The sequence below is a fragment of the Puntigrus tetrazona genome, chromosome 6 (assembly GCF_018831695.1).
Source record: "Puntigrus tetrazona isolate hp1 chromosome 6, ASM1883169v1, whole genome shotgun sequence".
Taxonomy (NCBI): Eukaryota; Metazoa; Chordata; class Actinopteri; order Cypriniformes; family Cyprinidae; genus Puntigrus; species Puntigrus tetrazona.
The window spans coordinates 21,033,640-21,049,775 of NC_056704.1; the positions used below are offsets into that span (position 1 = coordinate 21,033,640).

Here is a 16,136-nt window from a genome sequence, read left to right on the forward strand (position 1 = left end):
TATTTACACAGAGATTGTAATTACACTTAATTAGGATTTCATATGGTAACTTACCCTTTTTTGTTTACTAAATTGTAAAACTTCAACTCCCATAAGCCCTCGCGCACCGGAAACGGAGTTTGTACTCTTCCGCCTCTTTTCGTCGGGAACCCAGAAAAGCCCTGCGAAGTGAGCTCTGCAAGCTAGGTGAGACGTCTTAAATGGCTTTACAGAGATTAAAGTGTAGAAATATGATACTATTATTTGTAGCAAGTTGTAGAATCAAGATTAACGAAGAAACATTGTTTCCTTCGTCCATTGATACTGGGAAAATCTCTTAAATTTAGATTGAAAGCTAAAGTTAGCACGTTAGCCTTCTGTTATGAGAGGGATGTTTGTGAGATGAATAAATGCTTTGCCTTCTTGTTAACAAATATCTGAGTACTCAAAAAATATTCTCATGTGTATCACTTTCAAACAGCGGTGTATTTAACGTGCACTTGATTTAATCGCATTTAACGTATTGTGTTAGCATGATGCTTTAAAAAACGTACTTGCTTTTCTGTGACATTATGGTAAACGATTTTTATTAGCAGTATTCGTGTTGTTATATAAATATGAAATAGCAGTTAATTTGATTGCGTTTACCTCTGTAACATGTAGCGGTTAACGATATGTGCAATGATTTCAATGGCAAAATATCGCTGTTTTTTTTTTTTTTTTTTTTAAACTAAATTCAACTATTTGATCGTTAATGATTAGGTATTTATTTCTCAAGTGAAACGACGTTCTGCACTCGAAACTCGTGCTAAGGGAGAGTTTCAAGGAGAGGAGGGAACAATGTGGAACGGTTCAAGACCTGGACCACGAGGAGGAATGCCCTTTCGGTAAGAGGTCTTAAAATAATTAGCTTTCTAAGACTACGTTCTTCATCAGATACATAGAATATGTCACCAATGCACTGTGCTCCTAAGGGTGTCTTAAATGGAGTGCTGTCATATTGTGAGACATGCAACTTAAAATGTCTGTCAGAACTTAATCTAATATTAGTCAAATTAATTGTTTGTCAGTGTGCGTCTCACATTAAAAATTGCAGATTCTTGTGTGTATTCCAGGATATAATAAGAATAAGTTTGCAAAAAAGTGTAAAATTTATACACCGTTATAACTGATATATATGAATATATGTATGTATGTGTGTGTGTGTGTCTATATGTGTATGTTGGTCCCAAAACGTAATCGTGACCATTTTGTGTCTTAAGTAGACCAGTTATATTTGTAGCAATAGCCAAAATATATTGTATGGCTTTTATGCCAAAAATGATTATACATGGAACAATGTTTCATGTATATAATTGTACATTTTCTACTAAAAGTATATAACAATTATATGAAAAAATGTTGATTATTTGATGTGCTTTGGACAGCTTTAAAGGCAATTTTCTATACATCTAGGTTTTGTTTTGCACGCCCAGATTCCATATTTTCAAATAGTTGAATCTTAAACAGATATTGTCCTATCCTAACAAATCACATATTGATGGAAAGCTTAATTATTAGCTATCAGGTTATGTATAAATCTGTTTTGAAAAATTTACCTTTTGACAATTTATGGTCATATTTAAACCTTTTAAACCCACAGTAATTCAATGTGGATATTGTGGATACTACTTTTATCTTTGGATACAAATTATCAAACCAAGTGACTTATTTTCAAGATATATATCTCGAAAGGATGCATTTGTTTATCTTTTATGACCCACATTTCGAGGTTGCATTTGAAAGCTTAACCTTTTTTTTGAGCTACTTTGATGCAACCTTGTAATGGTGTCCTCAAATGATGAATTGGGATTCAGCTTGTATGTCTTGTGAAAAATAAATAGATTGCTCATTTGCAGTCATGCTACTGATTTTATTGCAGTGGAGAACCTCGTGGAGGCATATTTGAAGGCAGAGATGGTCCAAGACCTGACTTCAGAGGTCGGGATGGCATGAACATGGACAGGTCACCCATGGACATGAGGCGGTTTGACTGCCCACCTGATATGAGAGGACGGGACATGGGTCTTCTTGACAGAGGAAGAGAGCCTTCCCGAGATTTTTTTAGATCTGGAGATGAAATTGACATGAATTTTCGAAGGCGCTTTGACATGGATCAGAGAAACAACCTTCAGAATTCTCAAGGTTTTATGGGTCAGTCTAGGCCACAGATGGATATGGGTGGCAGAGACATGCAGGGTGGTAATATGAGGGAGAATATGAATATGAGAGAGAGGGAGAGATTCCAGATGGATATGCCAGGGCTTCCTCCCATGGACATCAGAAGGAGACTTGCCATGGTGGCAATGGGTGGAAATGGAGATCTTGGGGAAATGAGAGACAGGGATAGGCCACGGATGGGTGGCATTGATGGATTCAACATGGACAGGCCGATGATGGATTTTGACAGACGGGGTGTTACACCTCCACTTAATCCAAGAGGAAGGTTTGAATCTGATATGGATTTGAGAAACCGAATGGGGTCCTCCAATGATTTTAGAGACCAGCCTCCTCAGATGTTTCGAGACAATGATGGTGTCCCCATGGATACCAGAGGAAGACCTGATATGCCTTTATGTCGTGGCGGCCCAGAACCCATGATCAGGCCCGACGAGATGACCCTCAGAGACAGAGAATTCCCAGAGCCGATGGACAATCCAATGGGCTTCAGAGGGAGAGAAAGTGAATCGCTCTCAGACGAGTGGCGCAAACATGGCATGAGAGACAGAGAATCTCTTCCAACGATGATGGGCAGAGCGCCACCACTTTTCCCGAGAGATGTGCAAGACAAGTTCTTCTCTAACCGTGGAAAAGATGTAGACTTTGGAGAACGTACCCAGTTCAAAGACAGAGACGGGTTTCTGGGAAAAGACGGCACAGGCTTTAATCGATCAGACTCCAAACACCAAAACTGGGAGAAAAATATTCCTAGTGATTTCCCAGGCAGAGATCCAACTCAGAAGTCCCCTCTTCTTCCACTGGATCCCCCTCAAAATGCACAAAGTAGAGATGGAGATAAACCCTGGCCTGGTGATCGAGATGAAAAGACTGAAAGAACTGCCCCTGCAGGAAGTAGACCTCCATATTTTCAAGACAAGAACCAGCAAAATCAAGAGCATCATTTTGCAAGTGATCGAGTGCCCTTTAAGGGTTCCAGTGACATGACTTTAGAGCAGGCACCACAGAGAGAGAGCATGGTGTCTGGGTCAAAGGAACCTCAGAGTAATAGAGGGGAGCGGCAGGATCAGGATTATAGAGACATTGATTATCGCACCAGCTCAGGACGGAAATATGACTACAATCTCGGGGATCTTCAAGGACCTGAGAAAGATGTGAAGGAATCCAAACTTGGTCCAACTCCACAACCAGATGACTCTGGTTCTCAGGTTAGTTGTAGTCTTTTGATTCTGTTTTATGGAAATCACTGATTTCTTTTCCAACTACAAAAATCATTTTGATTATATAAATGTATAATGTAGGTACAATAAGTAATTTTAATAAGTAACTTTTTTTTTTTCAAGTGGGATGATAATCCATATGTTAATGTAGCATTTCTTTTTGCAGCTCATACAATTGCTTATGGACACGTGCATTAAACCTAATGTACACTTAAATGCGCTAGTACAGATTGTCTTGTAAATTGTCTGAATATTTAAACTCTTCTGTGAATTCTGAAATAAAGGACCAGGATTACAGGAGTGCAAGTGTCCAGGATCAAGTCTCAAAAACCATTGCCATCTCTGGAATTCCTAAAACTGCCACAATGCAACAGGTAAACAAGATTTTGAGACTTTGATTATTTTTGTACTGTTAGAAAAATGGTTCTTTCTTGGCGTCTTAAAACAACAATTATCTGAATGATTGCCAAAGTAAGATTGACTTCAGTCAATTCTTTTTTTCATAGATTCTGGATGCTTTCGCAGTCCGTGATGGTGTGCCAATGCAGGGCATGAAGATAAAGGATGTTGTTCCAGGTGAGATTTTGTTTGCTTTAAACAATGATGACAGATTCGCAACCACATTTCGCTATTCGCTCTTCGAATCTTACGCTCACTGTCTCTTTTACATCGATTGTACTTTCTGCATCTGAGTCGCTTTTGCAAACATGCTACAGGATCTCCTGTTGTCCCCTTTCCCCATGTTCTTGTGCGGGAGGTTGAATCTTCCCTGAACAGCTTCCATTTTTAAGGTGGCATGTGGTTAGAGGGAATTTTGGAATTTTTTTAAATGTGGTTCCCTTTATAAATAAACCTTTTAACTGTTGGAACACAAATACCAACTGCCACTACTTTGTGATGATGTGAAGTGTTGCTGCAAAATTCCTCTCTGGGTTCATCTGATAAAGGTCTCATCATTTTTTTTCTTCTTTTGCCGAAAGGACTCAAAAGGACTGTATCAAATAAGATAATATACTGTTCAGTGTTCTTTGGAAAATCTGAAAATATCTGGAAAGGATTTTATATATATTTTTTTAATTAATAAAATAATTATAATAAAACAATTATTTGCCAGTGACTCCCAAGTCATTGAAAATATAAAAAAATATAAATAAATGTTTAATTCAGTTGTATATTTAAAAGCATATTTACAAATATGCAGTGAAGAGAGCAACTTTGTTAGATTTAGACTTAATGAATCCAATTAATAACGTTTTCTTCATTTTTATTGTTCAAACTGTTGGTGGTTTGTTATGTGGGTCTTTTATGATATGTCTTAGATGTTAATAGACTTTGTTTTTAGACTTTTGTTTTGATTTTTATTTACTAGAAACTCAGTTACTATAGTGTTATTCCAAGCTCTCTGTCACATTCTGGTCCTCTTTCTACTGTTACTTTTTATTATTAGTTTTATAGATGTATGTTGTGGCTTCAGAATTGTCTCTAAGTTGAGGCTACTCATTTTTAGCGACTGACTTCAGTCAATTAAATGATGAAATAAAATGTGCCGACAATCAAAAGACATCCTGTATGAATTCGCTTTGTGATATGTCTCGTCAATCGAACCACTGCTTTTTTTCTCTTGAAAATTCTCCTATTTACCTGCAATAACTAACACAAACCCATCTGTATTTCAAATGCTGTTCCCAGGTTACAGCTACGATATGGCCTATGTGGAGTTTTTAAACCTCGAGGATGCTGTCCACTTCATGGAATCCAACCAGGTGGCCCATCCTCGTCCTTCTACAACGGCTCTGTCTGCGAACAGGAAGAAGGCTTGGGCCTGGGGAGGGGGAGGTGGCTGGGCTTTGGGTGGGAATGGGGTAGATGGGACATGAGACCTTCAAGGGAACATTTTTTCCCACTTATATTAATTATGACCAATTAAAACACGCCACTTAGTTTGCAACATTAGCTTTCAGGCATAACAAGTGAGCGTAGTGACAAGGGGCCCACAGTTCTTTGCTGATTGCCATAGGTGTATTAGCTGATGATTAAACCTTTTTTCGACGACTTTTACTGAATGGGTAGTGCATGCATGGCATGCTGAATTCGGAATTGGATTTGCGTCTGTGCAACAAGTTGTGCAACCTGTTTCTTCAACTCTTAGGTGGTAGAACTCCAGACCATTGATATTTCGTTCTTTTCAAAAGTTCAATATTTTATTTCCCTCATTTGACCATCTTGAGGTCATGTTCTTAAAATCACTTTTTACTTGCTGCCACTGGCATACTCCTGAAGTGATACTGAAACTAAGCGTTCTTCTTTGGCATTCTTTACTGTCTTTAAAGTGATTCAGCTTTTTGGATTTTCTGTGGTGACTGAAGTGCTATATGTAACTTCCTTTTGTAGATATTCATATTTTGCTGAAAGAGGTAGTTGCTGTTTTGTCCTATGTGAAATTCAGATGAACAGGTTGTAGGTAAAGCTTTATGCTGTTATGCCTACAGCACATTATCATCCTTGTGCTGTATCAACACTTATTCCTTATCCTTCAACCTTATGGAATTACAGTTCCAGAACCATGCTCTTTGATTCTGCTTGCAGCCTGAAGTTTTTAATTCCTCTTTCCGTGGATTGTGACTGAATCATCTTGAGTTTGGTTGTCTTATCTCTTCCTGCACAACAAACTCGTTCTTTTCATTCCAGCTTACTCCATCTTGGCCGACTTCATGGTTGTTGTGTATAGAGAAATCTGTTTATTTGGAAAATCAGTGATTGCTTGTACTAGTATTGTTGATATTTCTAATGAAACTTGCACTATAAATGTAAGGCAAGTATAGCAACTAGAGGTTTGCTTGGATTTGTGTCGAGCCATTGGCTGTTGTGCTAAAAGTTGAATACCCTGTGGGCTGTGTTGGTTGTATCGGCATGTATTTCTCCTTCGGTTTTGTTAAATGTCTGACAAAGTACCTTTCAGAAAATCTTGCTCTGGGTGGTTCTTTCATCCAAAAGTACAGTTTCTCTGCTGGCTAACTAGCAGGATAACATATCTTGTTTTTAATACTTGGTGAAATAAAATTCTACAACATGTAACTGCAGCAGTGACGGTGGGTAAGAAGTCATGAAATGCGGATCACATTACACTGTTAGGCCATTTACCTAGAATGTCCTTTCAACCTAAAAGCTGAAGATCTTTTACAACAGTTGTCCATAAACAGTACTTTTCTTTGATCGGGCATGAACTGGATTTTTCACAGTGGGCCATTAAATGTATGGTCTGCCTTTTGAAACCCTTTTTATAAACAACATATGGAAATGCTTCATGTCCTAGCAAAGATAGAATGTCAAGTGCTGTGCTGTTTTGATTGTCCATCCCATTGAAAGTGGATTCTGATCTAGCAGTTTCTAGCTTTTTCCAGTTATGTCTGCATAGTCTTCTCACTTGAAAGAAGCCAGATTTTGTCTTTATTCATTCTGTTACGGATGTAGGTGCAGTTGCTTGTGCAATGGATATGCTTCTTCTATGTACCTTGACATTATTAGTTATGTTTTTAGGTTAGCATTCCAGTTAAGGTAGTAGAAAAATTGCAGTCATATAACCACTGTAAGATTTAGTACACTTAAGATTTTACTCTCATGTTAAAAAGGCAGATGAAAAAATAAACGCAAACTTAATACAAACCTGGGCATAAGTAAAGCCCAGATCAGATCTGCCGGTGTTTATTCCCTCAGACGGGCAAATGGGAAATACCTTTTATTTTTTGTTGTTGGTTTTCTGGGAAGCTTTAAGTCACTTTGCACTGAGAGACTGTCGTCTTGTTTTCTAGGGATCTGTTAAGGTTGGTGACAAGACTGCTCAGCTCAAATACATCCAGCCTGACATAAATGGGAAAGAACAGGTGAGTTTCCTCTTAGGTAAAATATGTATTGATCTTAAGTATCTATTAGTGTCTTTGACATACTTAAATGTGATTTGGATTGCAGCATCATGAACCGCCAGCTAAAACCGAACCTGCCAGTGATGACAATTTGTTACCAAACCCGGTGTTACCACTGAATATAAAGGAGGAAACCGATGCCAAGCTTGTGCAGGATCCTGCCTCTCAAGGTGTGTGGCAAAGAAACTCCAACTTGACTCCTGAAGCATGGCAACAGCAAGTGGACCAACAGCTACAACAACAGGAGGTGGAGCAACAAGTGGAAGAATGGACCAATCAGAGAGCTTCTCGCCAAAACATGCAACACTCTGATCCAGTCTTTAAGGAGAGCAAGAGTAAGTGTTTTAAAACAAATAAATTATAAAACAAATGAACAAAAGTAGTTGGCAAATTGTTCTTAAATTTCATGTCTTATTTTCAGCAATGATTATAAAGAACATTTTGCCTACTACAACCGTGGAGACCATTCTACAATCACTCGACCCATTTGCATACCTGGATGAGCGCAATGTACGTCTGGTCAAGGGGAAGTCACCTGGTTCCAAATGCTTCTGCTTTGTCGATATGGATTCACATGAGGTATTGTACAGATATCTCAATCTTCAAAACAATATTTCTCAAATTGATCCACTGTGTTCCTTTTGAGTTTGTAATTCTGCTACTCACTTTTACATACAGCATGTGACACGATTGGTGGAGCTTCTCACCAAACCCCGTCCCATCATGGTCGATGGGGTTAGAGTTTATGCTGAGGTTGCCAAGCCTTTGAAAAACCAAAAGTAAGTGTTATTTTGTTGGGATGTATGCAAGTAATAAAACAGTATTCGAAAAATGAATCTTCTAGTTTCAGCTTTTAGAGGAAACATTTCATAAATCCAAAGAGAAAAATTTTATGAAACGTGGTTGTTTTTTGAGCTTTAAAGGTAATTCTTATTTTCACTGCAGCTATAGGAGGGAAAATGATAAGTCAAACACTTCTCTCTTGGGTTTCCCCCCAGAAGTTATGATGGTAGGTAATTTAAATGCATGACACATTTTACCAAAAAGGTTTTTAAGGCACACTTTATAAGTGTGAACTTCTTTTTTCTTGAAATGCCATTTTAAAAATGTAGTGCACATTGCGTGAGATACTGAAAAACAACAATAAAAAGTAACTTTGTCTACCATATATTAAAAGTTTTCACACTCAATTTTTTTCTAGCAGCAACAACAGCATCAATATCAGCAGCCACCACAACCGTTCACATATCCTCCTCCTTCACATACAGCTATGGGCGCTGCACCTGCCTTGCAAGGTATAGTTTTTTTTTATAGTGTATTAAAATTGGTTATTGCGTAATATATCAATGTATGTGTTCTGTGGGACTTTCTGCAGGTGACCCAATGAGAGTGGATGCCCCCTTGTCATCAGGTGTAATGCCGACTTCGAGCTTAACCCAGGTGATTTTTTTTATTTTTTATTTTTTTAACTAGCACAAAGTAGCCAGGAGTGATACTGTTTTTTTTTAACTGTAATTGACTGTCTGTCTGTGTGCAGGGTGTGATGTATTCTGAGACAACAGCAATGGCACAGTCAGTCCAGACAGCTGAACACCAGACTGCAGCTTTATCTGACACCGCTCTTCCTGGAGCTACGGAATCCAGTGACAGCTATAGCTATGGTGTGACACTGTTCAGTTGAAGATTAACCATTTTCTTTAGTTATATTTGCAGTACTCACCAGCCCTAGTTCTGGATAGCAACTAGACTGATAATCATGCTCTTGTTACTGCAGGATCCGAAGCTCCAGATTTGTCAGCCTTCCTTTACGATGCTACATCAGGATTTTATTATGACCCTCAGACTACCCTGTACTATGATCCCAACTCAAGGGTATGTAAAGAAAAGAGCCTTTTGGTTCTCCAGCATGATTTGCAATATGGGAAAAGACTAAATGTTCCATCTTTGCTTGTGTAGTATTTCTATGACGCTCAGAATCAGCAGTACCTGTACTGGGACAGTGCCTCAAAGACCTACATTCCAGTCCAGAGCTCTTCTGCTGATGCTCTGGAGCCGGCTCCTGAAGTTTCTGTTCCTGTGGCAGCGACTGCCGAGGTCATAGCTACCCCCATCACAGAGGAGGAAGTGAAGGCCGTTTCAGAAAATGTTCCGGAGGTGCGAGGTGTTGAAGAGGAGCCTGCCCCGCGTGCAGAAAAGAAAGAGAAGGAAAAGGAGGAGAAGCCGAGAAGTTTAGCTGCTTTTAAGGTTTTAATATCATTTAATTTGCATTACATTCAGTTTTTTATTAACATAAGCAATTGAGTTGTAATCTTCGATATGATCATCAGATAATGAAAGACATGGAGCGATGGGCGAAAATCCAGAACAGGCAGAAAGAAAGTGTCCGATCACCTTCACCTCTTCTCAAATCTGGAGGAGACGACCAAAGACCTTCAAAAGCTGCTGATGCAGCCTTTGCCATCTTTGAAAGGAAGGTCAGATGATTACTTTTACCCTTCTCTCCCGTTTACACTGCTCATAATCAGAAGAAATTTAAACAAACCCCACACCAACATGAGAACTGAAAACCGGGCAGCTTGTTGAAGAGAGGTGTGTTCTTACTTTAAGCAATCAGATTTTTTTGTAGATTCTAAACTAGACTACAAATTAATATACTTAAATTTAAAGAAGGATGGGCCATATCTATGACTTGTCATGTTACAAATAACTCTCACCAATCAACCATAACTCTCTAAGATTGTGGCAACGAGTTTTGTTTGTATGGTTTTATCAAAATATAGTGTTTATAATTATCCTTCCCAGAGATGAAAATGATTACCAATCACTTAGACAGATAGGGTTGCATATGTCATGCTCTATTTTTAATCTATCAGCAAAAGTGTAATGCTTGGTATTTTTAGTCATATGAAGTGTTGTGAGTTGCAATGTCCCATAAATTATTCAGTTGAACTACATTTGAAATCTCTAATTTCTCTCTCCAATCCTTATTTATTTCCCTCCCCTTATATTTTCACTGACATGCCTTCAAAATATTTTTCTCACTTCTATGACAGCCTACTAAATTTTAGCGATGATCTTTTTTAAAAAAAAAGTTTTAATGTCTAATTATTCCATACTGTTCATTTTATTCATATAGGCCACCAGCGCAGATGAATTATTCAAGAAGCCTCTTGCTCCTCCAAAACAAAAAGAGGAGAAATCATCAAAGGTGAGAGTTTACAATCTACACACACACACACACATTAACATGCACTCAAATACACTCCAGTCTCAGTTTTCCCACACAGCTGAAAGGGCACACACATCACCTTGACCCTGATTGATGTAGGTTATATGATAACCACACTAAAGCAGATTTACAGCGAGTGTCATTGTAGATCAAAGTAAAACTCCCCTCTCTCCCTCTTGTCTTGGCAGCGGCCCATGGGCTCTCTTGGAATGTTGGCGGCTGACTACGGGGCAGGCAGCGACGAGGAGGAAGAGGAGAAACATGAGAAGCAGGAAGCCGCAGGGCCTGCAAAGAGCCAGCCACAGGCGGACGAGAAGGAAGACAGGTTGACAGATTGGAAGAAGATGGCATGTCTTCTGTGCAGGAGGCAGTTCCCTAATAAAGACGCTCTGATCCGCCACCAGCAGCTCTCAGACCTGCATAAGGTATCGGATCTCTAAATGAAACTTTTATGGTCAGGACTGTGAACTTAATGCAAGGTGTCAGAAATTGATTATTAAAATGCTGTAAAAAAAAAAAAATTATACGTAGTAGTAGTATTAATTTTGATGAGTGCACATGTAATTGTAGTCTATATATGAAAACATTTTTTTTTTTTTTTCATGTATTTTTTTTTATACATTTTTTAATTTGATATAGTTGACTTGACTAAACTGAATTGAAACTTAGAATTTTGTGGGTCAGGTTTTGATATTCCCTTTATTGTGTTTTTCTCTTTATTATAGCAAAATATGGAGATTCACCTAAAAATCAAAAGGTCAAAGAGAGAACTTGAGGCTCTAGAAAACCAGGAAAAAGAGGTATGTACTGTACTCCGCATTAAACATACAATCCAACAATATTTTTTTTAATGAAGTATAGTACTCGAGGGTTTGATCTTCTGTTTAAAGTTTTTGAATTGCATCACACAGTGAGTGAACTATGTATTCATGACACAGCTGATAAAGCACACTCACACTATATAAGATCTTTGCAAGCTCCTGACTTGTCTGTTGGAACTCTGTGAGAAGCACCCTAATATTTTGGATGTTGTTAGATCCAAAATTATTGAACTGGTCTCATGAGACCAGAGTATGACTTCCAAGAAGTCTGTATTTTGTAAATATGTGCTTCAGAAAAGGCTAAATGAGTAAGTGCTTTGGCTACAGTAGGTAATGTGTGAGATGAAACCACATAGCTTTTGCCAGCTCTGAGACATGGCGTTTTGGGTTGTTGTTTTTTTTCTTCTTTTACTAGCAAAATATCTCATGAAAGAAAAGCTTTAAGTGAAGGCATAATTGCAAACTAAACTACATTTATGTGCTATATTTTCACATCTACAACCATAATTTGATACTACTTTTGTACTGCTGTCCTCTTTTGTGCAAATAAATGAATCCCCTGAAAATTCTCCCCCAGATGGTTCCACTGTTATCACCGTTATACTTTATATTTAGTGGGCTATCTCAAGAAATGCCTCATCTTTGGATAATTTTGTTTTTAATTTTTTACTTTTAGGAAGTTGCATTTTTGCAAGACAAACTTTTGATAAGAAAAAGTACTTGATAAAACCTACATGCACCTCATACCTCAAACATACCACTAATATGAGTCTTCTGAGTAGATTAATTGCTAAATTTGTCAAATTTCAGAGGGGCTGTACTCATTTATACTGCGTACCGTAAATCATTCTATGCTAAACTATCCATCTAGCTATTTCTGATGGCATCGTTTTGCACATGTCTGCTTCAGACATTATACTTGATTTTAAACACATTCTCCATCGTTCTCTCACAGTAGTCTGAAATGAAAATATTCTTTCTTATATTGTTCTTTTAGATGAAAGTAAAGCATCCGAACGGTTCCCCTGAAACAAAAGGAAAAAAGTCACAAAACACATGGGCTGGCAGCTCAAGGTTTGTGATCTTCTGAATCCTAATAAGTTTCATTTACATTTGCCGCCGACATAGAATCATATCTTAAATGTGGCATGTTGTGTTGTTGTTAAAGGGACAGTCATAAAGGCAGTGAAAGGCCAGGTTTGGGTTTAGAAACTACTGAGGTGAGTCTGTTCAGCAATAGGATGTTCTGATGTGCATCCGCTGAGGGGCATTGCTTCATTTATTTATTTTTTTTCTCTTTCTCTCTCGTTTTTTACCAAAGCGAAAGAAAAAGGAACCCGTCGTCTGGAATCATGCCACATACAAACAGGCAGTTCGGAAGGCCATGTTTGCTCGTTTCAATGAGCTGGACTGAACGTGAAATGAATGAATTAAAAGGGAATTTCTGAACATACATGCATACATGTGCGCACACACACACACACACACACACACACAGTGTTGTGTGGTCCGTTGGCAGCTCATTCCAGGCTTTAATCTGTGAACTGATACAAAATTCCTGGAGAAGCTTATTGTGACTAACCCCTCATTTTGTGGATATGATGATGTGTGCCTATATAAAACGAATGCGTTATTTCCTAACAGCCAAATGTACCCTTACGTTTAATCATCATTCTTGTAGCTCTATTCTTCAGGGCTTTTTAAATATTTCCTCATTTGATAATGTCTATCATGTTTTGTTTTTCTTTTTTTTGTAGTAAATTTATGTAATTTCGTTTATAAAATGAAACATTTGCGTTGCGCTTTTTAGTTTGTCCTTGGGTCAATAAACTGCCTCAATGTGACTGTAAACCATTGTATTTATGTTTTTGATTTGTATTAACTAAAAATGTTTACATTTATAAACCCAAGGTGTCTTATTTTTTGCAGCTTGGGGCTGTCTCAGTTTTTTTACACCCTCCTCCTCCAGGTGGCACTATATAGCTATTACTATTTCAATTACACAACGAGCCGCACCTCAGCGATGTCTAATGCTGAAAGAATGAATCTACACCAGCAGTCACAAATTTTGTCAGTACTTCGTTAAGCTTTCTCCCTTGGTTTTCTTTTCTGGCGATTCTTTTATAGCAGCAGCGCCTCGAGTTAAACTTGAACGTGGAGCACTGACAGTACGTAGTACTTTATTCAATACATGCAACTCTTAAATTTCACTTTATCTAAAAGTCCTGCAGCTTTCACTCAATCTTTTAGTGCTTCGTTATAAAATGTTGCAGTCATGTCGTTTGTAGCCAGTTACCTTTCCTCACGTTTTCACTCGTTGCCTTACATATTCACAACATCTAAATACATTCACGAGCGCAGCTTGAACTTTTGAAGTGCGTATTAAGACGAGGTTCTGGAAGTCATCAGCACAACCTGCAATGAAGATCCCCTCAGCCTGACGTTCAAGGAGTGTGATCCTTTTCTTGCTGGACAAATAGACCCTGTTCATTTGAGTTTGAATCTGTTGAAAGAGAGGAATGCGGACTCTCACACTGTTTGTTTTGGTCAATCATGCTTGAATGATTGATCAGGCGTAGAACCATAAAGACAAAAAAGAAGAATGCACCCCAAAAATGGTTTCTCCTACACTCCCTAAACAGCCCATTTTTTTCAGCCGCAGATAAAAGCCGTTAATACGTGTGTTAGGATAATATATGGACACCGCAGAGCTCTGAGACTAGCTCTCCACAGAGCAAATTTTAGGACTCTGTTCTTTATCAGACTCTGCTTTGATGTGTAAATGGCTGTTGCCTGTAGTCATGGTATAATGTAGAGCGTGTCAAAGGTCGGCTTGCTTTCCTTCCTCCTCATGGTTGTTGTCATCTGTAATTGCTTTTTAATTAGTCATTCTTTAAAAGAAAGCTTGCAAATGTCGGATTCTGCCAGCTTCTTTTGAAGGGGAGGACTTTTGTCGTATTCGATCTTCTCAGAGTTTGTTCCCATACATACTTCTCAGCCTGTTTCTGTGTCTATGGTTTAAAGAAGTCCAGAAACCGTGTCCCAGGGTGAGACTTTTAAGATTATCCTTTAGTTGGCAGCGTGAAACTGAAATCCGCGAACAATATGCTCAAACATTTAGCTTCTCACAGGTAGCTGTCATGAGTTCAAACTTCGAATTTCTCAATTTTTGAAAAATCGTTTGAATACCAATTACAAAGTTGATAGCACTTTAATTATTAATAGCCATGCTAATATGTAAAATCCTTTGTAATGCATTCATAATCTTGTTGGCTGCAGCAAAAAGAAAGAAAAATATACATGCATACTAACAGGGCTGCTAAAATAACTGATTTAAATATTATTTATACGACATAGATATTAAAATTGCAACATTTAGAATTTACATTTAATTAAAAATGTTTCTTTACTCTAATAAAGTGCTATGTTATCAGCTTAAAACTTAAATGAGCATTTTGTTTAATATTTTAATTATGACAGAAACAATATGTAGCCTTTTTTTTTTTTTTTTTACATAATATAAAAAAGGGTCTGTATAAATAAAAAATAAATAGCTACCTTCAGGGTTATCTATAATATCTATAATTTCCAAGTGCTTATTTCTCATTTTCCACCTGGTATGCTTTCTTTTTTCCATGTGTGACACTTGGACTCTGCTGACTGTCAAACAAATATGTTCCAAATGTTTGAATGACCATCTGTCAGCAAAGTCGGACAACAATGCGTAGTGTTGGCTTCATGGTTTGACCTTCTTTCCTTTTTATTTGCAAAAGGTCTGCAATGGCTTAAGGGAGTTTTGGTCCTACAAGACTTTCTGCTCACGCAAGAAAAGATTCTCCTCTTTATCTGAGGCTTTGCAGTCCTCGGTATTTTTGTAATCCATCATTGTATTCTCGCTTGTCTTCTTGCACCTTAGTGGGCCAGATGTCAGCAACGCCACGCTCATTACTGCAGAGCGCATCAAATTACCTTTGGCCTTCAGATGAGTCCAGACCATTAGAGTGGAGATACAGAGGGGCCGGTGAGGATGCATGTGGGGGTCTGGGGTTTTGTACCCACTGCACGTGCAGCTCGAGTCCTCCGAGGCAGCAGGACTGAGTGTGGAAACCGTGCGGGGGGCCTCATTATCTCCGGCCAAAGCTTCTTCTTGCAGATAGGAGCTGCATGGGGTCTCTGACCAGCCTTGAGATGGCCCTCAAAAAATAGGCAACACAGTGCAGTGCTGAACTGATGATAAAAGAGGAAACAATTATTTTAGCACTTTAAATAACGCTGTGATTAATTGTGTTTAGGATTAAAATGTCATTTCTGCAAAGCTTATAGTTGTTTTTGGGATCTATGTGCTTTAGCTTTTTCCTGCTATGACACTTTTTGGGTGATACCATTGGGTGTAAATTATTCTGTCGTAGTTTTTATATTCTATATTAATAGGCTATCAAGTCACTGGCTGGGCGCCAGATCCATTGGACCGTTTCTTTCTTTCCCAACTCGAACATGGAATGAAACTCTAAGAAAACCCACAAAAAATATGCACTTAATAAGTAACCTACTGTGTAAATGTTTACATTTGCTTGTGATTTCCTGGAGACCGCAAGTTTATTTAGCTGAAAATGATCCCACCACAATGTGTAATTACAATTATATCGGCCCAATCTAACTACATTAACCACAGGAGTCTTAATGTTAAAACGGCTTCTTGCAGTAATTTCCATCAGAAGAAAGTGTAAAATTACCAAAAGCAAACCCCAGT

The 16,136-nt window shown here is 38.2% G+C and overlaps 1 protein-coding gene across 3 annotated transcripts; it reads left to right on the forward strand.

Annotated features, from left to right (window-relative positions):
• The first annotated feature begins 69 nt into the window (after window positions 1-69).
• On the forward strand, window positions 70-13,291 carry LOC122347006 (RNA-binding protein 6). Of its 3 annotated transcripts, none has more exons than XM_043241966.1 (23): window positions 70-186; window positions 742-866; window positions 1,901-3,404; window positions 3,701-3,790; window positions 3,923-3,992; window positions 5,106-5,179; window positions 7,226-7,297; window positions 7,383-7,671; window positions 7,758-7,915; window positions 8,015-8,115; window positions 8,282-8,345; window positions 8,538-8,631; window positions 8,712-8,776; window positions 8,874-8,997; window positions 9,111-9,208; window positions 9,293-9,580; window positions 9,664-9,810; window positions 10,473-10,544; window positions 10,754-10,990; window positions 11,291-11,365; window positions 12,384-12,460; window positions 12,555-12,606; window positions 12,708-13,291. In XM_043241966.1, exons 2-23 carry the CDS (start codon window positions 820-822, stop codon window positions 12,798-12,800), a joined length of 3,891 nt encoding a protein of 1,296 aa, XP_043097901.1. In that variant the 5' UTR covers window positions 70-186; window positions 742-819; the 3' UTR covers window positions 12,801-13,291. The 3 variants fall into 3 exon arrangements, with proteins under 3 accessions (XP_043097901.1, XP_043097900.1, XP_043097902.1); XM_043241965.1 differs by having other exon boundaries at window positions 114-186; window positions 758-866; XM_043241967.1 differs by having other exon boundaries at window positions 114-186; window positions 758-866; window positions 8,541-8,631.
• The last annotated feature ends 2,845 nt before the right edge of the window (window positions 13,292-16,136 follow it).

What these genes read in the sequence shown, in the direction of transcription:
- LOC122347006 (XM_043241966.1), top strand. Translation starts at nt 820, where the DNA reads ATGTGGAACGGTTCAAGACCTGGACCACGAGGAGGAATGCCCTTTCG. An exon ending in ACTTCATGGAATCCAACCAG is followed by an intron (nt 5,180 to 7,225) that starts GTGGCCCATCCT and finishes CTTGTTTTCTAG; the next exon opens with GGATCTGTTAAGGTTGGTGA. An exon ending in TTGCCATCTTTGAAAGGAAG is followed by an intron (nt 9,811 to 10,472) that starts GTCAGATGATTA and finishes TTATTCATATAG; the next exon opens with GCCACCAGCGCAGATGAATT.